This window comes from Bombus huntii, chromosome 15 (assembly GCF_024542735.1).
Source record: "Bombus huntii isolate Logan2020A chromosome 15, iyBomHunt1.1, whole genome shotgun sequence".
Classification (NCBI taxonomy): Eukaryota; Metazoa; Arthropoda; class Insecta; order Hymenoptera; family Apidae; genus Bombus; species Bombus huntii.
In genome coordinates this window covers 9944547-9972146 of record NC_066252.1, presented here as the reverse complement: position 1 = coordinate 9972146, position 27600 = coordinate 9944547, and the positions used below count along the sequence as shown (strand labels likewise).

The 27600-nt window shown below is 41.4% G+C and overlaps 3 protein-coding genes across 6 annotated transcripts in view; 1 reads left to right on the top strand and 2 right to left on the bottom strand.

The window, feature by feature from the left end:
* The window catches only part of LOC126873985 (G1/S-specific cyclin-D2), a 140647-nt gene extending 120838 nt beyond the window's left edge, over positions 1–19809 (bottom strand). The window contains exons 1-2 of the mRNA XM_050635488.1: positions 19792–19809; positions 19576–19679 (exon numbers count right to left, since the gene is read on the bottom strand). The gene's annotated coding sequence lies outside the window, so the exon portion shown is untranslated. The remainder of the gene's footprint in view (positions 1–19575; positions 19680–19791) is intronic.
* Positions 19810–19918: 109 nt separating this feature from the next.
* LOC126873981 (splicing factor YJU2) lies at positions 19919–22275 on the top strand. Of its 4 annotated transcripts, none has more exons than XM_050635476.1 (4): positions 19919–20145; positions 20271–20987; positions 21091–21432; positions 21529–22113. In XM_050635476.1, the coding sequence occupies exons 1-3, from the start codon at positions 20122–20124 to the stop codon at positions 21412–21414; spliced, it is 1065 nt and encodes a 354-aa protein (XP_050491433.1). In that variant the 5' UTR covers positions 19919–20121; the 3' UTR covers positions 21415–21432; positions 21529–22113. The 4 variants fall into 4 exon arrangements, with proteins under 4 accessions (XP_050491433.1, XP_050491432.1, XP_050491431.1 ...); XM_050635475.1 differs by lacking the exon at positions 21529–22113 and adding an exon at positions 22120–22275 and having other exon boundaries at positions 19921–20145; XM_050635477.1 differs by lacking the exon at positions 21529–22113 and having other exon boundaries at positions 19929–20145; positions 20271–20385; positions 20471–20987; positions 21091–21491.
* Positions 22276–22329: 54 nt separating this feature from the next.
* On the bottom strand, positions 22330–27550 carry LOC126873967 (early endosome antigen 1-like). Its single transcript, XM_050635434.1, has 9 exons — positions 26322–27550; positions 25920–26138; positions 24881–25737; positions 24700–24819; positions 24485–24597; positions 24148–24287; positions 23877–23995; positions 23416–23764; positions 22330–23209 (listed from the first exon to the last, which is right to left on the bottom strand). The coding sequence occupies exons 1-9, from the start codon at positions 26403–26405 to the stop codon at positions 22346–22348; spliced, it is 2865 nt and encodes a 954-aa protein (XP_050491391.1). The 5' UTR covers positions 26406–27550; the 3' UTR covers positions 22330–22345.
* Between the last annotated feature and the right edge of the window lie 50 nt (positions 27551–27600).

Here is a 27600-nt window from a genome sequence, read left to right as displayed (position 1 = left end):
TTCTTTCGCATCCGCTAAACCACTATGTATCGTCCACAATTAGACAACATCTACGCGACATCGGAAGCGCAGGCCGCGCGACACTGTCACGTGCCTAATTGACATTGTTTACATCGAGATTACTGGTTGAATCACGCAAATGCTCGTCGTCCGAGGCGGCACGACTCGCGCGATAGAAGAAAGCGCAAGTTCCCCCTTTCCTTCGATAGTTATCGTTTCACGTCCGCGCGTAGTTAAACACCATATGGCTGGTTTTTGTTCGGTCGAGGAAACGGCGAAGGGAGGCAAGGTTATTTATTACATTGCTTCTTACCTAAGGAAGTCTGGGCTATTGCACCGATGCCCCTATTGTAGCTGGAGAGAGTGGAGCAGGTTCGACGAAGGGTGCAGGCTTCTACCTAACCTTTTGTCTTCGTTCACCGGACAAATTCCCGAATTTGTTTACGCCCGGTTTGCGAAATTAATCGCACGCGAATCCTTCACGGGAAATTTGACGATCGTTGGGTAAATCGCAGCCGTTGCGAGGGTCCACCGTTTCCCCTCCTCGACGACGATGTCCCTAATTTGTCTTCCGTTGCCTGATCGCGAGGGATGAAACGGATTCTCGACGCGCACACTGTGCACCGGTTTAATTCGAGAAACGGAGAATTTTAGAGCGACGACAGAGGGTTGGTGTTTCGAGGATTTGAACGCCCGAGCGATCGATTCGACAGGCAAAAGAAGAAAGAAAATGGATACTGAAAAGCTATTGATAGAAGAAGGCGTGGCAAATATCTTTTTTTGTCAATGATTTTGAAGATTTATGCGCGTACAGAAAGGAAAATGTTACGTCGCGGTAACGTTAAAATATTATGGATTTTTATCGCGATCTAAGTACTTGTCTATTTTTAACTGAAACTGACAAATAAAATATAATAAGGTATTTTCAAAGAATCTTTAGAAGAAGATCGAAAGATCGAAGAGAACAAACGTAGTTCGTAAAATTCCATCTGAAAAATAAAACGCATCTGCACGTCTTCCGTGCGATTCGCGTGTAATCGAAACGGTAGTTAAAGGGTATAAAAAATCAACGGAAGTCGGTAGTGGACTGGTAATCTACGATGGAGGAAGTACGATCTACGAGGAGATTGTCCATTTTCTACTATCTACTGATACGGATGTACGTCGGTCAAAACTCACGAAACGTCACACAAGACTGCCTACGCGTTGGATTTGATCTCCGGCGACTTCCTCACCACTTTGCGGTTACCCCAGGCTTCTTATTCGTGACCTGATACACCACTTATTTCACGATTATCTCACCGAGGAACACGGTGACATAGGAAACTCCAGGGATACGTTCGTTAACCGATAAAATTGACACGTGTTACACAGCTTTGTGCCATAAGTTGTATCCACTTGTGATACAAAGGTTTTTTTTTCCAAAAATATATCGTCTCAAAGATGATGCTACACTATCGTTGAAATAATATAATTATAGATATATCAGAACGAACGCACTGTGAAATCTTACGCGTGTATTCTATTTGGAAGTTATTACGAAAGTATCAAACTTAGATAATGTTTAATGCGCGATATGGTAATTGTAAATATCGCGTATTTTGGAAAATTCATATCGTAAGGTAACAGGATAATTTAAAAAAACAATTCGTAAGTAATTCGAGTAATATGTTACACGCATAAATAAATATTCGTCAGTTTTTAACATCCTACAAGATTTTTAAGTAAGTACAGCATTCAGCTCGTGCATGAATTAACCTTGGCTACATCCCTACCTTGATAAGCGTAAGAGATCCCTTTATAATTATACCTTTCTAAATTAATTATTCGAAATTGCCTTTTCAGATTGCGATTGCTCCTAATTATTGCTCCGAGACCTATATTTAATCGAGTAACGTAATCTCTGAATAGCGATTTTAAATTGTTGCAGGAAGGTATTACAATCGGGAACCGGTTTTCGATTTAGCTGTCTAAACGTCATCCGCTGGGAATAATCTGCTAATTTCGAAATCTTTTGTGTCCGAACGCATTTAATCGCAGTAGGCACACGCGCACTTAAAAATCACCCTGTATATTCGACTTACGGAGGAAGCGAAGATTTCTGTGAATGCATCTGCTTGCCATGCAGAAGCACATCTTAGCCTCGGCATTCTCATTCTTCTCCTTATAGGCCGATGACGCCAGCGGAGGAAGTTGTAACATTCCTCCTGGTAAAAATCCCGTTCCTGGTGCACAATGCACCCGCGGAAATTTAACCCTCGACCGTAACCCTACATCGGGACATTTAATTTTAGCACATCTAGTAGTCCCATTCGACGTTCTATATTCTGTACGATTTAAGGAATCGTCGTATCGATTTTAGGCTGGTCGAAAGATAAAAAATACCGCGCTTTTGCAAATTTGAATCGTTCGGACGATTAGAAGGCACGTTAAACTTCAACGTTCTTCAACTTCAACGTATAACGTTCAAAACTTTCTTTAAATAACTGCAGCATATGTCGTGCAGTAGTCGACCGAAAGGAGGATGTGGTGCACCACAGAAGTTTATTGCTCATTAAATCGTACCGTATCCTTTTCACCACGGCGCATGTAATCTTTATTGTTTTCGCGGCCGATATATGTTACGGTAGTTCTCTATTCATAGTGGAAAGACATATTTCATAATAAAAATGAAGTACAACGAACTCTGCATACAATGCTACTGTTAATAATAATTTTCATGATAGTATTCAAGTATCGTCAATGCCTATAACTCGGCAAAGATAAGACTACGACAATACGTGCTGCATGAGACTATTCGTGCCTACATCGATTATAACAATTACCATATTTATAACAAATTACAAAGGATACTATCTACAGCCTGTTTCTAAAATCTGGAAAAACCAACGATACGCCAGAGAACCATAGTACCAATCCCCGTAAATTTCTCTAGCAGAGATCAAAGTTTCCAAGCTACAGACTCGACATTCGCACAGAGGCACGAACGGCACGTGGTACGACACTGGACGCGATTCACGAGCAAAGTTTGACTCGCGAGGCCGCTCGTATTCTTATTCCAACGGCATTATTCTCACGCAATAAGGCTTGGCCGCGTCGACCACCCCTTGGTTCGCGGGTTGCGCCAATTATACGGAATTCCGATCGCTTTGAATCAGCTCCGCTGGCGAGATAAAAATAAGCGGCACCGCGTTAATTTAATCTTAACGACGACAAACCAGGCGGTCCCCTTTTTACCTTGTTCGAAATCAAACTTTCGAGTTAACGCACGGAGATCGTTAACGTTTTCCAACGGTTGATAAGCGATATATGACTCGTGCCGAACGATCGCGCGGCGCAGGTTAATGCGACGTGAAACCGACGACCGGGCAAAACAATATGCCAACCAACATCCACGGGGAATCGTGGCGCGTTTTAATTAATCGTAAGCGTCCCTTCCTAGGGAATTTCGTTCCGGAATGCAGTAGCGAACCGATCCGATTTCCCTTGGGTCGAATGCTTTTTCCACGATAAAGGTACACGCACAGCGGAAGCGAAGGGATGAAGTTTTACTTGGAATTGCGCGGCTTCAAGTTTCCGTGCATTCGAGTAGAATATGACTCGCCAAGCAAATATATATCAGCTCGCAGAGTTAGTCGAACGTTTAGGGCAGGAAGCTTCATACGCGTTGTGCGAAGCATTTCGAAATTTCATTCGCATCGTAACGAGACGCGACTATGTCGGGTTACGTGGATCGCGATTACGTTAGTCAAATCTGGAACTAAAGCGAAAACGTACAAGTAAAAGTTGCAGGATATTTGGTACAGGTAGATATACATTTTGCAGAGCTCGCGAAAGTATTTTTACAGTTAATTATTCGTTGTATCGATAGATCTTTGGTATTCGGTATGGGCCATATTTGACACTCTCTCTCTCTACGTAGGCGAGTTTAATGCCGTGAAAAATATTTCGTTGCACACGGATTCGCGTCATTTTCTACGAGAAACGGCAGATTACTTGCCGAATGGGGTTGTTGAAACGCGTGGCCGCGGTAGGATCAGTCGGTCGTAATTATTGTAAACCTTTGAAACGGCATCTTTAATTTCTGCCGCTTGTAAGCCATGACCAATATACAGTGTCCAAGGGAAAACGGTTTCAATTAATTTCACGATCGCTTCATTACGGCGACGTGAAATGGCCGGCGAAGCCCAGCGTGGTTTGTTGAACTTGAGACGGCACTACAGGTGTATCTGGATGCGTACTCGATCTTGACCGAGCAGCATTCTTTCGAAAACGGCGACCAAAAAGTATCGATGTAAAACAAGTAACAAGGTAAAAAGAAGAAAATGCTTTCGAAAGAATCTGATAATGAACAGCCGTTTTGTAACAAAATCTGCATTCAGCGAGGATTTTGGACGGTACCATTTCGTCCTTTTTCGTACCGTCTTTGACTCTATCGAGATGTTTTTCAGATTTTATCGTTATAGGAGGACGCTGCTTCCGCTAAGTACCTATCAGTTATACGTTTAAATATAAAAAACGAGAGAGACGGAGAAAATCGAAAAATCTTGGAACGAGAGGCTGAAGCTGAAGTTACGTCCAGTTTCTAATTGGGTTGATCATTTTCGCCATTTTCGCCGAATTTTTAAACTTAAAAAAATATGGAAATTTGTTTAGAATAAATCGACCGTCGATGAGAATGTAAAAAGGGTATATGCGCGTGAATTCGTCTTTTACTTGAAACGAGATTAGGAAAATGTCTGGTATTCGAATTGTAATATTCATGCACCATCTTTTCGTCGTCCTCCACTTCCTAGGAATCCCGAAAATTTAACGATATTCCTAAAGTTCCGCTTCTTTTCCACAAGCAGAATACTTCGTTTGTCTCTATTTGTTCCGCCATTAGTTTCACAGGCAACGAACAAGAAAAATTAAGGTGCTTAAACAAGAAGAGAGAACCAAGTATCCAAATCTACCGTAAATTTCCTCGATTTCCTTGCTAATTAGCCTTTTGACTTTTCCTGCACCGAACCTCGACGCTCGATCCATCATGCCGCTCTCTCCTCGTCTTCTTTCGCGTCAGTTCTTACCTATTATCTCCCGTTCCAGGGAGATCCTCTCTCGCCCAGTTCATTGAGTACGCGTCTGGTATGCGAGGACTTCTTACCCTGGATCAGGCAGGCGGTCTAATGGCCAGCCGCGGAGCATCGCAGGAGGCACGTAAGGAGCGTGAAACGGCCCAGTGAGACGGCAACGATGGCCTTCGACTTACAAAGCCAAGGTTTGGGAGACGGCAGGACCTCCTATCAACGGGATACGCTTGCGGAAAGGAACCGTTTCGTCTCTCGAACTGGAGGAGCACAATAAGTATATATATATATATATATATATATATATACATATACAAGAAGATGCCGATGAAAGGACACCGCGAATTTACGATTGGCTGACAGGTGGCCGCAGAAGGTCCGTACCGGGAACCAGTCCCTGGATTTTAAATCCGACTCACGGACTAACACAGAATTGTTAAAAATATAGTCCCGGCTAGCTTAGTCGCCCATCAGATGATCCGTACGCACAGAGGAACCGATACGGAGAACTTGCGAATACTCCAAGGAACGTAGATCCAAGGTCCGTAGATACAGATCCTGGAGCATCCAGGTCGGTCGGTCTTTGGAAAGGTTTGTTTCTTTCGGAAGATTTATGCCGAAGAAAGACCCCGTATTATCGAAATCATGGTAATGTGGCAATTCCGCGTCTTTTTAACGAGCGGCTACAGAAACTATTGGCGCATCGTTATATTTATCGTAACGTTTACGTACTAGTTAGGAGCGCATGATTTCTGCCAATAGTTTCCCGGCCATTCTACGTATACTATTTACTCGGTGTTTGGTCGACGAAGGAAAGTTTGATCTCTACAGTTTGTTTTGGATAGCGAAACTTCATCTTACGGAAGGTCTAATAAGAGACAAAGAATACGCGAAACTCATTTGCATGAAGAAGAAACGACTTTATTCGGTGGCAGAACGGCGCCAGCCGGAACAAAAGTGACTTTTCAAGCTCACGACAAAGTTTTCGCCTGAGGAATTCTACAACTCGCGACATTTGCATGTAGATATACGCAAGCAACAAGATTGTTCATCGTGACTGCACATCACGACCTACGTACAGGACACCCTGGCACGTCAATGATTGCAGCCGACTTCCTGATGGCTATTCACGGAACAAAGAGGAAAAAAAGAAATACAAAGAGCGGAGTGCAGTTTCTCAACGGCACTTTTCAAATAGCCTCGCCATATTTCTCGCTTAAAGTTCCTGCTTATCCGAGCCTTTTTCAACGAACACAGGAAGCAATAAAGAAACAGGAAAACAATTCGTTAAGCTATGAATTTTGACGATTTTTAACGCGCGTCATTTTATAATTTTCCTTCGTCTTTTTTTCGTGGCTCGTGGTACATCTAATTTGCGAATAATTTGGGCGTGAAATACTCGAGCAGCAAATTATATTCGTTTATTCGGGCATTTAGAGACGAACACTAAAAATTAAATACGCGAAGGACAAACAAAGAGCCTTTTAAACAAAATTATGGAACGATTTTTCATTTTAAAACGACTGGCACGAGGCTATCTCTGATCTGACTGTTTTTTAGATTTACCTGGGAATTCCAAAATATTACACGCCGTATAACATTGCCAGACACTCGTAGCTGATCTAACAACGAGCTGCGTGATTTTTAATTAATCCTAATTCCACAGACAACTTCGTTTCGTCGATCTGCGTATTCTTTTTAACAAAAATGTAAAGAATCGTGGAAGATCGTTCGATTCCAAGAAACGCTGGTCGGTGAAGCCACCAGTAATGAGATACGTTACTCTGCAAAATATCTGATACAATATAAACTTTACGTATTCGTTATCTCGCCGTTTATCATGTTTTGCGTATCACAGCCCACGTTGTAGGTATAAACTGGTACCTCGGTGATCACACGGGACCACCCGGGGCCTGTCTCTCGCGCACCGAAACAAGAAGAAAGGAAGAAACATCTCTTCCCCCCGCGCAATTTCTTGACGAATGCCTGCAAAACTCCACACACCGACCAACTCATCCGTGAAACGCAATTCCACCTTTTCCAAATAAAGCGCTCTGTTAGATCGATGGAAATATTTCGTTCGTTTCAATTTCTTTAACTAGAAAATTTGTTTAATTTGCCCTCGGTGTAATATTTTATTACCGTTAGTTCTGTAAACATCGCTTTGTCTACCTATTCGTCCAATTCGACATTCGTCTAACAAGGAGTAATTAAACAAGAAGAAAAGAAAACGACAACCAATAACTTGACCCGAGATTCTCGATAAAACAATAAAGAACGAACAAGAAACACGACTCGCAGAAAGATACCCAAACCATCTACTAGAATCGGTCCTGTGCACCTATCAAAACAATGGTCAAAAAGGAGCAGAGAATCTAGCGGAATAATAATATGCCAGGCGCAGAACTGCAGCCCGGGGCGCCTAAGAAAACAAGGAACCATCGAAAAAGGAACGAACGAAAAACGCGCAACCTTGACCTCAAAGAGCAGAAGTTTGGAAAAGGAAAGAAAGGAAGAAAGAGAAGAGTTACTTGAAAACTAGCCGCTGATGCATATTCCACGAAGCTATTTTTAATACTGTGCAACTATTCATCATGCCTGAGCATCACACCGGTCACATATAGCCGCAACTTCTAAAGACAGGGTCCGACAAGGACGGGTAAAGAGAGGGCGAACGGGTAAGAGAGAGGAAGGCAAAGAAACGAAGGCTCCTCTTCTTTCCTTCTGTCTTTTCCTTGCAATTCCTTCACGAGCCTCGCCAAAACATCCTGCATCGGCTGACGCCTTCTCTTCCACGTACAAAAGCTACCAACGGTCGCGATGATGCCGTCCCGTGTGTATACATACGAGTTTTATCCACGTAGACAGAGCCGCCACTGGCAGTCACAAGCTCACATGTAAATCACGTGTGCCACACACGAGGCTGTTTCTGCCGTGGCGGACGCTCAGGTGAGAGAAGAAGACGTTGGAATTGGATGGCTACGCGCGTCCTCCGATTCGGATCCCAACAAAACAGACGCGCCGCGCAGGAAGCGATCGTGGCATCATTTTTCTCTCTTCTTCTGTTTCTTTTTGTTTTTGTTTTTTTCTTTTTTAATACGTATACACCGTGGTCGGAAATTTGTGATACGATCGAAGCGAAGAAGATTCCGTGGTTGAAAGCAAGGAGATGATCCGGAATAAGAAAATTACGTTGGAAGTTTGGTTTTTGAAAATATCGAGTTCGCGAGATCTTTCTGCGACGCTTCCGAGTCACTTAAACTCTAGTGACTTCACCCGGCGTTTCCTTCGTTTCGAAAGTCAGCAGCATTTTGTCGTAGAGAGAAAAAGAGGAACTAGGAATATCGGTACCAAAGTGATAGCAAGACGTCGAACGAGCTGAGCGAGGTTAGAATGCATACCAATTACAAGAACGCATCCGTTGTAAGTCGATGAGAAAGAACGCAAGGTAAATAACGTCCGTAAGAATGACATTCCATGTCACGGTACGTGAAGCTCCATAGAAATGGTACATTTAAATAGCTACAACGTCTTTCCAAAACGTGTTAGAAAAATTAATTACGCCGCGCATCCTTTCAAAACCTGGTGCGTTTTTCGTTCTGTTTTCGAATCGGATATTATCGTATGAACTGTGGCGCACAAGTACCGACGTATAGGCGAGTAATTACTCGGTTTAAAAACTAATCCGAAGTTATTGGTTTACATCGAACAGAGCGGCGATCAAACGTTCAATTCCACTTGACAAGATTCCAAAATCGCCAAACAATTCCAATCACGATTTTGTTCTCGCGGACCGCTGGTAAATGAATGAATGAATAAGAAGAGCCAAGGTTTCACGGTTGACAAACGAAGAAACCAAAGAGGTTCCCCCGGTTGTCAAATGAAAAAACAAAAAATTAAAAAGAGCTACGAAAGCATCCCAGTGGGCAAATTGATAAAGACGTCGAAGGTGGCGGGCAGGCAATTAGCTGTTGGCGGGCCAACTGCAAATCACGCGAACGAGCGAGTTTCGCGCGCGCGCGCGCGCGAGAGAGAGAGAGAGAGAGAGTCACGCGTGTGCGTGCTCGCGTGAATGACGCCTGGTACTTTTCAAAGAAGGCATCATCTTCGATGCGGTGTGCATAATCAAAAGCAGAATCCTTCGGCCGGAGAATGCCGCTTGTTCGATTAGCGGCCCGTCTTTATCGTACCTCATCGCATACCGCGACGTGTGCTATAGGAAGGCTGCCATTCACGAATGAAATCTCTCACCGACGATCTGCCAGAGATTCGAACGAGGCATCGTCGTGTCATCCGGTACTATATGCGAAACAATCGCGTGGCCTGGCCTCTTTTATTTATAATCACCGCTTTGTGTTCTCTGACCCGTTTTTGAAACAACATCTATCGATCAAAACAATCGATCGTTAGATTAGAAAGCAAGAACCGCGTACATGTTTTCAATTGTATTCGCCAGTGTCTGTCATCTACCAGTCGCAAAGTACCTGAACACCCTCGAAACATCTTGAAAGAATGGAAATTCCATACTCTGAAAATTCTCTTTCGAAGAGAAGATCGAGGAAGAATTTTACGATCAATTCTCATTGAGAATCATAAGCAAATTAATTCTAGCTGAATCTAATGTTTAAATGTAGAGGGTAATGTCTTTTTAGCCTGCGGATCTGATCCGTCGTGTCAAGTAGTTGAGTGGGTCTCGGTGGTTATTGATTCTTACGTTATATCTATTACTGAATTTGGATATTTCTTCTTTAAAACAAAATGAGACGAACATTCCCAAACGACAGATCCTGCGTAATTTTCAACATCTGCGAAACACCCTCTAGCCAGATCCACGATATATCCTAAACAGCAAGCATACCTTTGCAACAGTTCCACCGAGACAAGCACTTTGGATAGATTTATGATACAACACCGTTAGAAGTTTCTTTTATTTTTCAAGCATACCTTCTACATCAAATCCACGTGTACGACATAATGGAATTTCCAGGGTGACCAACGATACCACGTATACGCGGAGAACGTACGATCAGGTAATACCACTTTTTCTCGAAAGTTTTTGCAAGGACGACCGTTGTGGATCATCCTTGCAACATTCCCTTTCCGATTCCCACATATATTTATTAGCTGGCGGCTATGAACTCTCTTATTCCGTGGAAAATTAACGACCAACGATCGGTACGACAAACGTGCCGTAATTTGGACCGTAAGGATGCATATAAAAAAGTTATTTTTTAACGTTAGTCGCATTGATCTATACGACGGTATCGGCGAGATATCGAATATCCTTCGATAAAATAAGAAAATAACTTCGTAACATTGGGAACGTAACACCAAACGGCGATAGAAATTCGTCTAGGATGGAATCGGAGGTACGAGCAAAGTCTGTCGGTACAGAAGCGAGCAGGGTGAAAAACATTTTGATCGACGTTCAACCTGTTCCAGTTGAACGGCGTAGTTTACTACCTGGAAGTGGAAGAACATTTCTGATAGCGAGGTAGGATCCCTGTCGATCTAGAATAGAAACTGGACTTGGTGATTCTAGAAATCGGACGTTCACCGAAAGAATCGATCGAAAAATCGAGGAGACTGGTCTGGTTAAACCAGTTGTCTAGCCGATCGCCGGCCTTTGCGAATGCTGATTGCTGCGGAAAAATGATCAACAAAACCGTTAAATTAAGCGATAGACTATCGTACGTCGATAAGCCGGTGCACGAATTTTGTTCGCTGATATATGAAGCGTGACAGAACTCGTGCTATGCCCTGGATCTCGAAGAGCCAAATGGTAATAGAAATACCGTGGATCTCGGTTAATCCATTCCTCTTTCTCGTCCCTTTCGCCAGCAACTTTCGTCTTTCTCGTTTAGAACATGATCGGTAAATGAAGAAATCGACGCACAGGCGTTTGAACGATGACGGAGAAAAGAAAATTGTTCGAGGAAACATTCTCTTTCGATAGGCAATAAATCGATCAAGTCGAAAGAGACTATTTTACAGGTGACGGCATAAAGGAAATTCCAAGGCTCACTTGCTTGATTACTGCCGCTTTCAACACAAGTTCAACGACCTATGTTACAAGGCCATTCAAGGTCATTCATGATGATCATCACGTCAGGAAGCGATCTTGAAATTGCAATTCCAATCGACGTCTTTCGTCTGTAACGTGAGAGTACTCGAGCGCGAGACTGAATATTAAAACGTGCTTTCAACGTGACACTTTTATCGTCTTTATAAAAACCATATTTCGAACGATTCAAAGAATATCGTTGGTATTCACGGAACGTTTCGTTCGCCAGATTCACAAATAACCTATCATTTTTATATCGAATCGCCAAGTTAGAATAGAGAAGGAAGTGGTAAATATTTAATCTAATCTTTTCGCAACTTTCCACGTTGACACCGACGATGAGTTGCTTTTCGCGTGAAAAAGCAGAATCGAAAGGGAAACGCCCTAATATTGGTAGAAAAAAAAAAACAATACCAGCCATCGCAGTCCGTTGATGGAAACGCTGAAATGTTATCGATCGATTGGACGCAAGGTCGCCGAGTTCCGACTATTAATCTAATCGCACGATCGGAGGTGTGTGTTCCGAATGCAACGGCTGTTTCGACGGTTCCGCTCGTTCGTGACAATTTAGCAACGCGGCAGGATGACACGAGCCGCCTGTGAAAAAAAAGGACCCGCGATCGTTGGCGAATCGATCGCGTCTAGCGTGTCTCGCACGAAAGGAATGGAACGAAAACTATGTCCGGTCCAGTCTGCTTTTTATTAAATGCGTATCGGATACGTACATACGAAATGTGATTTTTAATGGGTTAGAATTTGGTAGACTATTCGTTAAGCTTTTGTCTAACTTGTCACGCGTTACGTATTTACACCTACAGCGTGCAAAGGCAATGTTCGCGCTAGATAGCAACGATTTTTTTGTTCGCACAAGACAGCGACGCTTTTCTTACCTGAAAGAAAAGACTTGTCCCGATAAATTTCGTTTCCCTTGTAACGTAAGTAGATAACGAGCGTCGCCCCTATCTCGTAAGCGTGAAATTAATTCGTTATTATTCCAGACCTGTTACGAACGAATAAGAATCAGACCGAGGTAAATACCCACCTACATATATGGGTTAAAAACCCACCTATTTTTCGGAAACTCGACGAAGAATAAAATGGTACTGGCGTCGTAACGGCGATTGCCGTTTTCCCCATAATTGATACGATAAAAGAAGAGCCTGAGCATCTCGAGGGACGATTTCCCTTATTCGGATGGAAGGAGAACGGGCGACAGTCGGACCCACGTAGGAGTCGTAAGTTCCTGAAAATCGGCCGATATCGCAAAATTGGCTTGCCTTTTTACGGCAATTACGTCAGGGCAGGACGCAGACCAGGTGGAAGTAACTCAGTTAAGCGAAAGGCACGCGCACCACTGAAAACATCGGCAAAAACCGGCCTAAGTATTTCGGTTTTTGCCAAACGCGTACGAGGAAATCGGCGGGGCGTGTTTTTGCCTGGACAACATTTCGGTACGAGGCAAAAGAACGGGCGCAGGAATTCGATAATCTCTTTACCAGGGTGTCACGTAGGTGCTGCAGTTGCTGCGGCAAGTTTTTTCGTTTATCACGTACGAATCGGGGAGGCCTTCCTCCGGCGGACCGTGGGATCAAACAGGATTTCCGACAAGCTACAGTAACCGAATACACGGCCGATCCTGTTCGAGCAGAGCTTCGCCCATTTCAACCATGGATAGCCTTCTTTTCCGATCCATTTAACCAGCGTTGGCTTAGGTTAGGCAAACCGTACACCGCACGCTGCAATATCGTGCCAAGAAGAATCGACTCGATCGAATTTTTCCAACGCGAACCCGTCGTTCGTTCAGCGTCTTTGCTAAAGGCTTAATTATCTGGCAGTGGTCTAATAAAGTCTTAATTTTCCCACGTCCTATATTCGCGTGGTAACATTAACGTAATCAGTCTGTGTACTAGCGCGAAGCCGTAGTACGCAGACTGTCGCCAGAGAACCGTATAACAATGATAAATAACGCGAAGAGCAACGTCGTTGGCCAACGGTGACAGTGGTATCGTACCGTAAAATGGATAAACTTGACATATCTCGTTACGACTGTGGAAACTAGTGCTTTTGTCTCGGTCGGAGAACAACGACAGATTCCTAATAATACGTTGAACAAGAGAAAAAGAGAGAAAGAGAGAGAGAGAGAGAAGTAGAGTGCAGTAGAAAGAAACAAGCCAAGCAGGTAAAGAAAAGGAAAGAGAAGAAGCGCGCGTATATCGCGTATCAGGTCTCGTCAATTTGAAACGAGACCGTCGTTCGTGCGTGCTACTTTGTTTCTGCTTTGACGAAGCCTGGAGAGTACGGTCGATGGCTCGTGGCGGCGGACCATAGCGGCGAGATTAAAATTTCTCGACACCGTACGTCGATCGACAATGTATCCACGAGAGCTGAACACCAATTAAGACGTTACCTGCGCGGCTGAAACTCGATAAGGGCCAAGGAATGGTCCTCCGTGGCCATTTAGACGAGCCGCAGCCGCTGTTGTGGAACACGGGCCTCGGTGCTTCTTGGCCGGCTAGGAGAGGAGGAACCTTTTGCGATCAACGTAAATACTCGTATACCGACGAACGCAACGAAACGAACCAACCACGAAGACGAAGGCAAAGAACCAAGAGGAAAGAGAGAATTGGCCACTGAAGAACGGCGGTGATTCTCCGGTGTCACACATGCCGACGCTCTCCTGGAGCCAGGCCAGCTCGTGTTTCGGTTTTCGGCTTTCCGAGAAACGTTCGCAAGACCTGTCATCCTTCTCTCTCTCTCTCTCTCTCTCTCTCTTCCTCTCTCTCCCTCGCGACGTTCTTTCTTGCTCTTCTTCGTAGCTTGTCCAGACAGACATTCGCGTCTTCGTGCGCTGCACAATGAACCAGCGTGCTCTACGCTCTTACACGGCTAAGGTGATCGAGGATCGACACACCGGTGGCCTCCGCCCGTGCACCTTGGCAATAGATTCGCGCGCGCTCGTTAACAACGCGTGAAAGTTCGGAGAAGGTGAAAACGCGACAAGAGGTCCTCGTTCGTCCTATCGAAGAACTTTACAAGCAAGAATCGAGAGAAACGAGTTTGCGAATGAATCGCGACAAGTGGCAAAATTCGTCCATTCCTGAAACGTCGTTCCTTGGATAAAAAGCTTCGGAAATATGTTAAAAAGTCCGGTAGCGATGGCAAGAGCGAATCGACGAACGAATGGAGCGACGAGTCGCGATAGTGATTTAAGAAAACGTGGAAAATAAATAAAGGTATATAGGTAAAAGGGTTGAAGCAGTAGGGCAGCGTACGTTCGTTCGCGTTGAACGATAGCGTAATATCGGTATCATGCGTCGAACGTAAAAGAAAGCAAGGAAGAAGAGAGAAAGGGGAGCTCGTCTGGTGGCGCCCGCAGACGACCGTTTTTGTTCCCTTATAATTTGGCAGTAGTCAACGGTTCCTTCGCAGAAGGACAGGATGCGCGCATGCCTTGCAAGGATCGCGAAGAATTCGTTGCCGGCCTTCTCTAAGAAATTGTATCGTCTGCCTTTTAAAGTATCCATCGACATAGGATTTCTGTTCGAACGTTTACACACGATCTTGAACCGTGGAAATGTTTGGCTGGACTAAGAAATTGGCTCAACGACGGACAAACGACCCAGAGGATCGAGAGGAAATTTCTTGACTAACCGACTGCCGGGAGAAACTTTGCCAGAATGCGACACTGGATTCTACGTGAAATGTGTTTGCCTTGCGTCTACAGGGTGTCTCGTATTACTTAATCTTTCAAAGTATTTCGTCGATGATAAGATGCCTGAAAAGGAAACTTCTCACGCACAGCAATACTCTGAGTTTCTCTTACGGAGGATATAATCTAAATTTGGAAACATGGAAAATACGATCTTTGTCGCACCATATTCATTTTCGTTAATCTCGTCGCTTTCAAGCCTCTCCGGTGGCTAGAAAGGAGTCTCAGTCTCAAATACAATAGCGTTACAACCTGATAGAACAAACGTTTTTTATTCTTCTCAAGAAGCGTTCTAAACCTGTAAATATCTTAAAGCTTTATTTCGTAACACCTTGTATACGAAGCACTAAACGGCATCCGGTCTGCGATGGTAAAAATTTTCTGACGGAAATCGTATCCATGGCAAACTGTCGCAACTTGAAAATCGCGTTAAAGGAAGCCAATGAGCATCCCAAGGATCGTATCGGTCCCTTTCGATCGGTTCTGAATTAAAGAAGAAGAAGCAGAGAAAAACGAGGAGAAATTTGGCGATGAAAAGTTCGCAGCGACCGTTGAAAGAAAGCTGCGTTCGGTGTGTCGTGGCGCGCATAACAATGTGCGGCATACCACGATTTGCGGTTGCGAGGGGATAAAAGTGCGGTGCAAAACACTTCTGAGAAAAATTCTGGCAAAGCTTCTTCGGCAGCGCAACGCCACTCCTTTTCTTATCGAGGATGTTTTTGTGAAACGCGGAACGTGAGACGTTTGAACTTGAGAGAAAAAAAAAAAAGGACAAGGGAAAAACAAAGGAGAAAGGGAAACAAGCGGTTGCTTCGCACAACCGATTCAATTCGATTCGGGGAAACTCGAATTTAGATTAGGTTTTGGTATTCGCCGAACATCGTCCTTTATGCGCGCGTCTCTCTTTTCGAATACCACTGTAGCAGAAACTAAAAAATGCCTATCGAGTTCAACATTTTTAATAGAAACGTTAAGGTTAAATTCGCTAATTTCAATTTCAAATTAATATTTGCATATTCAAATCAAAAATTTTTAATAAGTCGTAAAGATGAACTAAACGGAATATTTGAAATATTTATTACGCTATTCTAATATCGTAATATACTGAAAGGTAATCGATATGTTTTAGAAAGTATATTGTATCTACGTTGTACGAAAATTGTATTCAAAGATGGTCGCACGTTGCTAGTTTCGCAGCAGAGTTATGGCAATTTATTCTCGCTTTTAATTTCATCAGGCGTGACATCATTGTGATAAAATCAGACATTAAAAATACGTTGGCTTCTTGCACTGACAATGAGCAAGCAACGCGGAATTACGTCATTCCGAGTTGTAGTAAACGTGCGTAGCGGTAATCCGTAACAATAGTACACGATGGCCTTCGTGATAGCCGCGTAGTTTATGGGGGCATCTTCGGTTTTGACGGTGTATAAAAAGAAAAAACTTTGATTTTTTGATCACGCGTAAACTCGAAACGTCGTAGACTCAAAAACAATACCGTGCAGCTACGTTTCAACGCGTTCTGTTAGCCAAAGCCAATAACGAAATTTAAAGTTCGATCCATTTGAGTCGCGAGTCCGTCGTACCCTCGTTATATTCTTAACCATCTACAAATACAGTTTCATCTTTAAAAAGTAAACAGATAGATATTTTCTCGTCGATGTTTCAACGGACACGATTCCCTCGAGACCCTCCTGGCTACTGTCTCCCGCCATTCTTCTCGTCTCATCTTCTTTCTCCCGTCTTCGTTTTTTCCCCCCGTTCCTTTATTAAGTCTTTTTATAAGAGAAAGTACGAAACCGTGCATAAAATGAGCACCGCTGACTGCTAACAGCATCTACACTCCATGAATGGAACGGCTTCCAGGAATAGTACAGCCCACTCAAAAATGTCGAGATGCCAAGGCACAGAGGAACGATGACCAGCAACATGTTGCACGAAAAACGATTAATTAAGATTTCTCCCTCGTTAAGCTGGAAATTACTCGCGCCCCTAAATGTTGCATTTATTTAGTCTATCTTATTCATCATCGTGACACGTGTAATCTAGGGTTCAGAGCCGCTTTAACCCCTTCGCTACGAACGCTGCGATGCAATTTACGGTGATTGTGTTGCATCGTGACCGAGGGAAATAAAAGTTGTCTGGCCCCGCGTTGCCTCCTACCACTAATTTCTAAGCGGTTGATCTAAGCGGATTACAGCTTGCGTCTATGAACGCGAACATTAAGAAAATTACCGTGAACTGAGAAATATATTCTAATAGATTTATGAACAGCTAATGTTTCAGTCGTCCGAATGTTAACCCAGACTGGATAACGACGAACCGATGTATGATAAAACGAAGGACAATGACGCCTACAATGGAACTTCCTGATTCTAATTTGGTTTCGTCTCTAACACGTACGCTATTCGCTGCGTTGTACAGATATAGCATGGGGCTAACGTACAAAAGTTCCGGCAACAATTTTGCATTCTTTGCTTCATACGCGATTATAATTATCTCGTGCTTCGATAAATTTTTAAAGCAACAAGTAGATTTTCTCTTTCGTATCCGGTTTACTCGTATTTTATTCCTCTGTGGTAAATTAATTACGGAATAACAACACGAAATAATAACGTATTGTTATTTCGCTGTTATCCTTATGAATGGATTCTCGATAAATGTTCAGTTACATCGACACGAATATTATAAAGAAAAATTAGTCCGAACATACCGAATACGAGATTTCCCGACTTTCGAAGTACACAATTAATCGGTACTCGCGATACCATTGTCTGTATTTGTTTGCGGTTAAAAAATTTTGATACAGAATGTGCCAACTTATGGACCACCCAAAGAAAGAGAGAGAGAGAGATCGATCGATCACAGATATCTTTGTACATTAGATCGCGATTTCTCCTTAAAATATTTTATATAAACGTGAAAGTACAAAACCGTGTTGCCTGTTTCGTTTTTTTATGAAAAGATTCCACAACCGAATTTATAGATTTTTAGAATTATTTCCTAAAATCTGTCTACCATTTTTTTCTTCTACATTTGTTGCGTAACTTCCATAACGTTGCTTCGAACAGTATCTTTTATACGAAACTGAAATATTTAATTACTTTTTTAGAAGCTAGTAAATGTCGGCGTAACTCTGGGACAAAAGTAGGTTAAAACATTTAAACTGATTCGAAGGTTGAAACATCGTAGAAATTTATAGCATCATACGAAAGAGTTATAATTTTTGTTTGTTCGAAGACTAACTTCCAAGGTTGCGAAATTCCAAAAGTCTTAGATTTCTAGATCAAGGATAGCCGTTACCTCTGTTTCATATCTCGGCATAAACTGAACTTTTATGACTTTAAATCCTTAATTATACTATGAGAGAAAGTTCAATATCCATTTACCTTATCGCGAAACAACAGTTAAACCTTACATTCGAAGCTACATTTACAAAATATATATAGAATTCTAAAATCTTTGATTAAAATATAAATTTCTGTACGTAGCGAGATTATACCTAAAGGGTTATACCCACTGGCAAAGCTAGCGATATAAGGATCATCTGCGATTATCTTAAAAGTTCATGGTAGCGCTATGAATGAAGAAATAAACGATAAAATATCTAGTTTCTAGATATACCAAGGCAATATCTACAGTTCTGTACTCAGAATGGCGATAAAAAAGGATCATATCGCCGGCAAAACAAAAAGTCCAAAAGTGCAAACCGCAAAACTTCGGTAGCTAAAGTCGTGGTAGACCATGAAGAGTCAAGTCCAGGAGGAATCCCCATGAAAGTCCCATGAAAGGAGAACACGTATACACAGGCGTAACAGATTTTAAAACGTCGTGGTCCCGGTAATGTATTCATAAACGTACCTTTGCCGTCCCACAAAAGGAACGCAGGATAGTGGTGTGTCTTTAAGGCTGTTCTTCTTTTTCTTTTCCCCTTTTTTTTTTTCTCGTTTCCTTTGCGCAAAGATTCTTGTTTGCCCGTTTTACGCGCTCGACTGACCCAAGTCATGTACCCATGACCTTGCGTTTAGCTGAATAACCTTTATACGCGTACGATGCCGAATTGAATCCAGTTCCACGAAGTAAAACGGGCCTACTCGTCTCTTCTGTACGCTCGCTTTCATCGTTCGGTCAAATGCCCGCATTATATTCACGGATATTAAATTCACGTTAGAGAGAAGAAACCAAGGGAAACATCCGAGGAGGTCTTCTCGCCGATTTTAATTCGTCCCGCGTGAAACGAATTCCGCTAGCTAGAGTATTCTACAATGGTCAGCTAATCGCTGTGATACCAGTCATCGTTTATTGCTCGTCGTGAACGTGGAATTTAGTCGGTGTCGAGTACTTGGTTCTTAGATTATAAGACCATGTAACGATAGCTGTACTTTGTAGGATATTAGTGTAATAGTTTGTCATAAAGATGGCTACATGTCTTATTTTGTAATAAATTGTATATAAAATAACATTATAAGTAGCAAAAACGGGAACGATTAGATTTCATTGAACATTAGCTACTTCGTACTAAATTTCATAGTTCGATCATTCCAGAAACGGTTATACCGAGATTTGAATTTCCGCCATTTTGGTTCTCGTTTCATATTCAAAAGTGGAATAGTAAAAATAGTATAAACTACGATCTAAAGGTTGAAATGTTACGAAAACTTTTCTACTTTTTCTATTTAACAATCGTAGTGACTATGAGCCAAGTAAACGAAAAGACTAAAAAAATCACTCACCAAGCAGAATCCGTTGAACGTTGAGGTTTGGATGCTGCGATGTAGCTTCATTTTTATACAGCTCCAACACACGCTTCCTGATAATGTGATACACCTGTCAATCACTGAAAAATATGAAGTAAGAACTATTCAAAGGTTCGCTAACTCTTATTACGTGCAATAGGAGTCTTTGATGCAATGATTTTTAATGATTCTTAATGATTCTTTCTTACATACCTATGTTCAACGCTTCTCTCGACCACAAGAACTAATGACGCTTAAACTTCAAAAAACACAATGGCGGAATTAACGAATAATCGCGCGCGCAGTTTATATATTTCATATTTGCAAGCAATTAAATATCACGTGTACCAACGTTGGAGTATTAAAACTAATATAGAATGCGTAGACTTCCATAAGCAAGGGTGGCAGCACTGAATAGTGTACTTTAGTTGTTACTTTGACAGCAAAGATAACCTAAAGTATATTTATGTTGTATAACTACCTATTTATTTGTGTCCTATAATATATTTTGTGTTAATAATCTTATTGCATTAAACCAGAAACATGTCGGAGCGTAAAGTTTTAAACGTAAGTAAAATTTCACAAATAATTGCATTAAATTAAACGACGATACGTTTATATTATTGTGTAGATTGATTATATATATTAACATGCATTAATTTATTGCATTAATCATAATCTTTATATTTTAGAAATATTATCCGCCGGATTTTGATCCGTCAAAAATCCCTCGTATGAAATTAGCCCGAAATAGACAATATACAGTTCGTTTGATGGCTCCTTTCAATATGAGATGCAAAACTTGCGGTGAATACATTTACAAAGGAAAAAAATTTAATGCTCGTAAAGAAGATGTCGAAGGTGATGATTATTTAGGAATACGAATTTACAGGTTTTACATAAAATGTACTAGATGCCTGCAAGAAATAAGTTTTAAAACAGATCCCAAGAATACGGATTATGAGATTGAAGCGGGTGCAACCAGAAATTTTATGGCCTTAAAGTTAGCGGAAGAACAAGCGCAGAGAGAGGAAGACGAAGAAAAAGAGGAAGAAGCTACCAATCCGATGAAACTCTTAGAGAAAAGAACATTGCAATCGAAACAAGAATTGGAATTGTTAGAATCTTTAGAGGAATTGAAAGACTTGAATCGTAGACAACAAACTATCGATTATGATCAAATGTTAGAACAATTTGATACAAATGCAGCCAAGCAAAGAACAGAGAAAGAGCAAGAAGAATATGACGAAGAGTGTGTTAAAGCGATATTTGGTAAAAAAATTGTTGTAGAAGAAGAAATTGTAGAATTAGATGAGAGCGAAAGCAGTGAACCAGCAAAAAAGGTAATGAAAAGAAGTAAAAGTAAAACTGAAAATAATAAGTTTCAATCTACAACAGACGAAGAAAAGGTAAATACTTACTTTATTTCTTGATCTTTGGTTAATTAATTGTAGTTTTTAAGTATTTATAAAAACTATAAAGCGTATTTTATTTTTTTCCTTTTTTTTGAAGCCTAAGGAAACTCAAAGAATAAAACCATCTGAAACATCATTGTGGTCTGAAAGTACACCGTCATCGTCAAATAGAAAAAGTTTGCTAGGCATAGTTAAAAGAAAAACAAATTTAGTAAATACCAAAGTAAATTCAAACGCCGTAGTTGCTAGTACCGATAAGGAAGAAACGCAAACTGTGGCAAGAAAAGAAACTGATGCTTCTACGGAAGAAAGTAAAAATCCAAACAAAAATACGTCTGAAAGTATGCATAAGTCGACGAGCAATAATGGTCTGTCTTTACTGGGTGCATATTCTGGCAGCAGTGATAATGACAGTGATTAACATAACGTTTGATAAATTGTACACATAATTTAATTTTATTAATTTTATTATAAAATAAAGTATACATATAAAATGTACAGAGAAAAATATATAAATAAGCCTCGTCGATTACAGTAATATAAATCAAAATACATATACTCAATTTACACGCCTCTTCTCAAAAATATTGCCAACAATCTACGATTCTATTAATCGTGTCGAATATCGAATCAAAAAGATCTTGCAAACGATGTAAAGTGCCGCTTACCAAAGACTTAATGTTTAATAACATAAAATAATCTCTTTGACAAAGAGATCGACCAAAGATGGAGATCATTTACGTTGACGATGATTAGAAAGTTCCTTACAGGATGCCGAAGCCCTTACCCCTAAAACATAGAAAAATAAAATCGGTCAGAGAGTTGAAGAAATTAGAAATCGGTCTGTTTCAAAGGCTAGGCACTCTGTAAGGAACTTTTGTATCGACGATATAACATTGAAAATTCGGTAGCAGGGAGTACCTAGCCTATTAAATCAGACCTTATTAATACAACGTACAAATTTATTTACAACGTACTTTACTAATGGTTCCCATGTCAAACTATGATTAAAGGTTGTATATGAATTTGTATTATTCATAAGTAGAAATTTTTATTTTTTATACTAATAACGACTGCAAATGTTATTTATAGCCATTAAGTAACAAACTTATTGTAATATTTTCAGAAAATTTAATTGAATTACGTTCAATGCATTATTTGCATCAGCTGTCTACTGCATCAGTTTTGTGTATAAAATAATTCAAGAGAATTGCGTATGTGAGATTTAATAACACCACAAAACCAAGCCATTTATTCCTACGTTGATGAAACACATCCTACAAAATTGCAACAAGATATTGTACGTGTTGAACATCGACAGTCCCTTAACAAAGGAAGCTATGTACAGTAGTTTACAAGGCGACACCATGAGGCACGGTCTTATTTACCAGCGGCGACCGAGCACGATGATGAAGATGACGATATTGATGATAATCTCTCTGATAAGGATTTTGCGACTCCCTGCTACTATCATTCACATTATCAAACTCTTCGTCCAAATTGTACATCTCGGAAGTATACCTTCTATTTTTATCCATCGAAGGTAAGTCATAAAAATATCGATCACTTTGGAAGTCGCGAGTATTTATCGAATCTTGCGTTATTTTGTGACTAGACACGTTCGTCAACCAGTTACGAAAAGATTCGTTAGTATTGTCAGTAGAATCGTTTTTGTTTGACCAAAGTTGATTGTTCTCTGCGGATGTTTCTTGGCGACAACGTTCACAAATGTAAGGTTGATCCTCGTCGGAGGATGTCTGTCGCTGTATATAGTCTCGGTAATCGTGTAACTGTCGATGATCAGTTTGCGAAGTACTCGCATCATGTAAAAATTCTGACCTAGTATCGACCAAATCGTGTTGATTTCGATGCAAGAAAGAATGCAAGTTGAACGAATCTTGTGAAAAAATTTGATCAGAGTCGCTAAGATTCTCCTGATTATCTGTAGATAATCTATCTCGTTCATTTTCCATGTCAAACTCTATGCAAGATGACGACTGTCCCCTAACGTACCGCTGTTCCTTATTCCTTTGCAAAGCCAGTTCTAGTTGAGCAATACGATTCTCTAAACGCGTACGTTGAGCTTGAGCTCGATCTTGGTGGTCCTCCATTAGCTTCACCATCTTCTCCAGACGCATAATCTGTAACTGCTTGTTTTCCAAAGTCGTATACAATCCCTGGATTGCCTCCGTTTTGGCAGCTACCTGTTTGTGAATCTGGTTAGACAAAAATATGTCAGTTTCTTCGAACAGTTCTATTCTTCTGACACTGATATAAAGAATTTTTAACTACGAGTTGGAACGATTATAACGATATTTAAAAATATGTATATTCTAAACTTTAACTGTTAAAAGGTGTTAGAGAGTAGTCCGAATCTACCATAAATCCGGAAAGGAATTAAATAGGAATGATATTTGATTACCTGCTCAAGATATTCATTGTTCTCATCGTTAGTCGATAATTCTCCATTCTCCTGTTGTGCCTTCCCTTTCAAGATATCAAGCAACTCGTCTCTGACTTTAAGAAACTTGCTCTGCTCACGCATCACACGGTCACGCTGCTCCAACTCCAATTGCTTCTGAGTCAATACAGTTTCTAGCTCCTCCTTTTGCTGAATTACTTCTGCTAAATTGTTGCGAAGATCGGAGACCTGTTGTTGAAGCTCAATCGCATGAGCGCTTAACCCAGCTTTTCCACCCTCCATGGACTGAGAATGCAGCCGCGTTTGAATCTCCATCAACTGCCTTTCTAAGATCCCATTTTTTTCTTGGCTAAATCGCCCCATGAAAATTCGGAAAGTGCATTATTCGAAAAGCTTTAGTACATAAGGATTTAGAAAAGTGATTCTTGATACTTTCGTGCATTACCGATAGAACAACTTACGCGTTTTTTGCAACCTTTTTCAGTTCCGAATACTGCATCGTCAGCTTCTGGACTTCGTTGGATTTGAACACTAATTCCGCAGCCAATTTCTCCCTCGAATCTTCCTCCTCCTCGCGACACTAGCTCACGAGAACAGAAGAAAGCGAAACAATTAGAAATTACCACCCTCTCTTCGATCAGGGTAAAAGAGTGTCTAACAAATGATTGAGATTGAATCGAGTAGTTCTTAGGACTTATACGAGGACATGTCCCGAAAGTAGTGCAAACTAACGGCCGCTTGATGCATCACTGCAATGATTTCCTCTTTCTCCTGCTGCAGCTGCAACATCATCTGCCTCTGCGCCTCCAATTCGTTTCTGGTTGCCTGCAACTCGTTGAACAGGCGTACTTCGTTCTCTGTATGACTACCCTCTGATAAGTAGAACGAAACACCCATTAAAATTTTATTTTAACGCAAACATTACACTTTTCTCTCGATGCGACTAAGAGATATTTTTTAAATATTAATCTAACGGAGCAAAGCAAATTCACGGATATTTTCCTGTTATTTTTCTTTTTTTTTTTTTTTTTTTTTTTGTTGGAAAGTTGTTATGTCCAGGTCTTTGTACCTGTAATAGCGAACTCTTTATTCTTCTCCGCAAGCTCGCATAATTGTTTGCTCTTCTCCTCGAGATTCTTGTATCGATCCTCTAATTCTGTGAACGCGTCTTTTACTTGTTGCCTATTTTAAATATCAAATTGTTTTATTCATTTGGACTTAAAAAACCATACCCTCGTTATAATAACCGCATTCTTCATAATCAAAAACGTTCTTTTCTTATACCTTTTCTCCTTTTCGATCCCAAGATCAGTAGTAACCGCTTTCAGCCTTTCGGATAGCTCCTTGATCGTATTTATCGCTTCGTTTTCCTTGCTATTCATCTTCTCTTTAAGCTCCACCAACCTAAAGCAGACCAAGTTAAGAAGAGAGGAAAAAGGAACTTCAGAAAAGCAGGAAAAACAACCGTGCTTCGAAGCTATCCCTCTGCTTCTCCACCTTAGCGACCAGATCTTCGCTGTTCCTCATCGTCTTCTGCATGTCTTTCATTCTACCCTCTATCGCCAAATCCTTTTGCTTCATTTGGCCTTCTATGGTCTTCACGTTGCCCTGCAGCTGCTGAATCTTGTCCTTATCGTTTGCCATGTGCGTCTCCATCTCCCTGATCTTCGTACGTGCTTTCTGCAATTGCGACTCGGTCTGTCGAAGACGTTCTTTGTTTTGGTTATTCTTCTCTTTTTCCGTCTGCAGCTCCTCCATCGTAGCATTTAATTGCGTTTGCAGTTCTCTCTGCGCTTCCGCCGCGTTCGTCTCCTTTATCTTCGCCCTGGAATGTTCGTACTCGTCGATTAGATGCTGCACGTTCCTCGTTAACTCGGCGATCGACTTCTCCTCGATCTCCTGTATTTCGTTCATATGCGACCTAAGAGCGTCGTAATCTCTTTGGTGAATCTCGAGCTGCATGGTCACTTCCGAGTTCGTGTGATCCGGGTCGTTCCCTTCTGAGCTGGCTTTGATCAGTTGCGACGTCACGAAAGCCACGAAAATCGACTGTTTGTCCAACAGCTCCTGGCAAAGGTTCCGCAACTTCTTCGGGATCTCCCGTAATCGATCCTCCAAGGATTCGAGCATTTCTTTGCCGACGGAGAGTTTCTCGGCGTGAACGTTTGCTGCCTCGTTGCAACTTGTTTCAGTTGCTGGAAAATGTTTGCTCGATCCAACCTCCAGTTTCAGAGTTTCTACTTTGCCCGGATCTTTGGCACCACTGGTGATTAGTTTCTCACGCAGCTGAGACATCTCGTTGTACAGATCTTGCGCGGTTTTCTGTGGAAATTTCAATTCGCGTTAAATCTTTTGACTGAAAAATTATGACAGTCTCTGGATTATACGATCAGAGAATATTTCGAAGACATTCTAATTTTTAAGAATATGGATTTTTTCGTAATAGCAGAGGATCACGCTTCGAATGCGCGAATATTCGTGATAGATCATTTCTAAATAATTACCTGTTTGTCAGTCAACTCCTTCTTTAGTAGCAAGTAACGTTTCTTTTTCACTGCATATTGATTTTCGGGTCTAAGCGTCGATCCAGCCGGCAGACTGGATGTGGGCCTCTTGTGCGAAATTGGACTGACTGATGATTTTCCTGGCGAACGTCGAGCGGAATTACTGAGCGATTTATTACTGGTGGAAGCATCTTCCGTGGTATTACTTGTGGAATCTCCCTGAAATTGCAATTATATCTTTCATTATACGTCGACATTGAACTTTTAATCTGTCGTTTAATATGTCGTTAAGATACTTTAAACTACAAATTTTCAAAATTATCTACAATATTTCATTGTTAAACGAATTGCTTCAAGCAATATTTTTCTAAAGATATTTGTAGAATTGCGGTAAATACGAACAGCAATCGAACTACGTCCTGACTGACTGGTCAGAGTTCTATTTTTTTGAGCTGCGGAGTTACACCTAGTCCCTGCGCTTGACATCGCACTTTTTTCTATAGCGCCTCTTGACTCTTCGTTTTCTAAATTTTCAAACAAACATCTTTAATTCGGGCGACTTGCAATTACGGGCACGATAACAATAGACAATGATAGAACGAATTCGTCGACTTATTTTTCGCTGAAGGAAAAGAGAAAACCGAGAATCTTAATCGGATGGATGTAGAAAAGTTATTTTATAGTAACTCAGGTATCTTAACCGCCGTTTAAACGAAGACGCACATCACAAATACAGTCATTTATCCGTAGTTGCGATGCAACTGCGATTCAGTCACGTCAAAACCGTAGAATCTCTTATTCGATCGCGAGTCGAATTATTCCCTTCAAATATTCACCGCGTGAATCGCTTAATTATCAGCGTTCCACATTTACACAAGCGCGAATCCCTTCTTTTCTCTCCAACCAAGCTGTTATCACAATCAAACGAAAACGAAGGAAAAACGACGAAATATATTAAAGATCGCAATCAACGACGGAATGTGATAAGAAGAGAGCTAAAAATATTTTGCTGGAAGGAAAGGAAGAAAAATTTGTCGCGATTTAAGAAACGACGAAATCGCGTGGGAAACCTGACGGTTGGTGCGACGTAATCGATTGGCTCATTATCGTTGTCGATGGCTCGGCGTCGGTTGGACACGGTCCGGGTTTCGATGTCTACGACACGTGGGCAAATTTGCGGCGTTCTCGGAGATGTGGTCGGGTTTCGATTTCATGTTCCTGCCGGTTGAAAGGCAGCGATGTCTCACGACCGTCCACTCGTTTAAGACAGTCGACGACTTCGCGACATTGAACACCGTCACCGTACGTTTCCTCTGGCAAGCGGATCGTACGATTTACAGATAATTCTCGCGGTTTAAACCATCGTTTGGCATAATCGACACGCGGCACGCCGGACGCTTCGGTTGTCGGGTTACGTTCCACCCTGGGACTTTCGTCGAGATATCACACGATGATTTTAACCGGTTCCCCCGAAACGTCAAGGAAGGGAAAGAACAACGACGAACGCCTTAATGACAGGCAATTGTCAAGGATTCGTTCGATATTTTGATAGTTTCAGAAAGCGTTCCGTGAGATGGAATTGAGAGCTCGATTTTTGCACGAATATTTATTCCGTATTCTATCGTACAATAATTTATCAATTGACGATATAATACTAATGAATTAATAAATTAGCTATAGG

Excerpts from the sequence above, each read along its gene's own strand:
- LOC126873967 (XM_050635434.1), bottom strand. The coding sequence starts at position 26,405 with ATGTCAAGCGCAGGGACTAGGTGTAACTCCGCAGCTCAAAAAAATAGA. Across the intron at positions 24,288-24,484 it reads TAAAGAGTTCGCTATTACAG|AGGGTAGTCATACAGAGAAC; the intron begins GTACAAAGACCT and ends TCTACTTATCAG. Across the intron at positions 23,765-23,876 it reads AAAAAGGTTGCAAAAAACGC|CCAAGAAAAAAATGGGATCT; the intron begins GTAAGTTGTTCT and ends GGGGCGATTTAG.
- LOC126873981 (XM_050635475.1), top strand. The coding sequence starts at position 20,122 with ATGTCGGAGCGTAAAGTTTTAAAC. Across the intron at positions 20,146-20,270 it reads CGGAGCGTAAAGTTTTAAAC|AAATATTATCCGCCGGATTT; the intron begins GTAAGTAAAATT and ends TTTATATTTTAG. Across the intron at positions 20,988-21,090 it reads CTACAACAGACGAAGAAAAG|CCTAAGGAAACTCAAAGAAT; the intron begins GTAAATACTTAC and ends TTTTTTTTGAAG.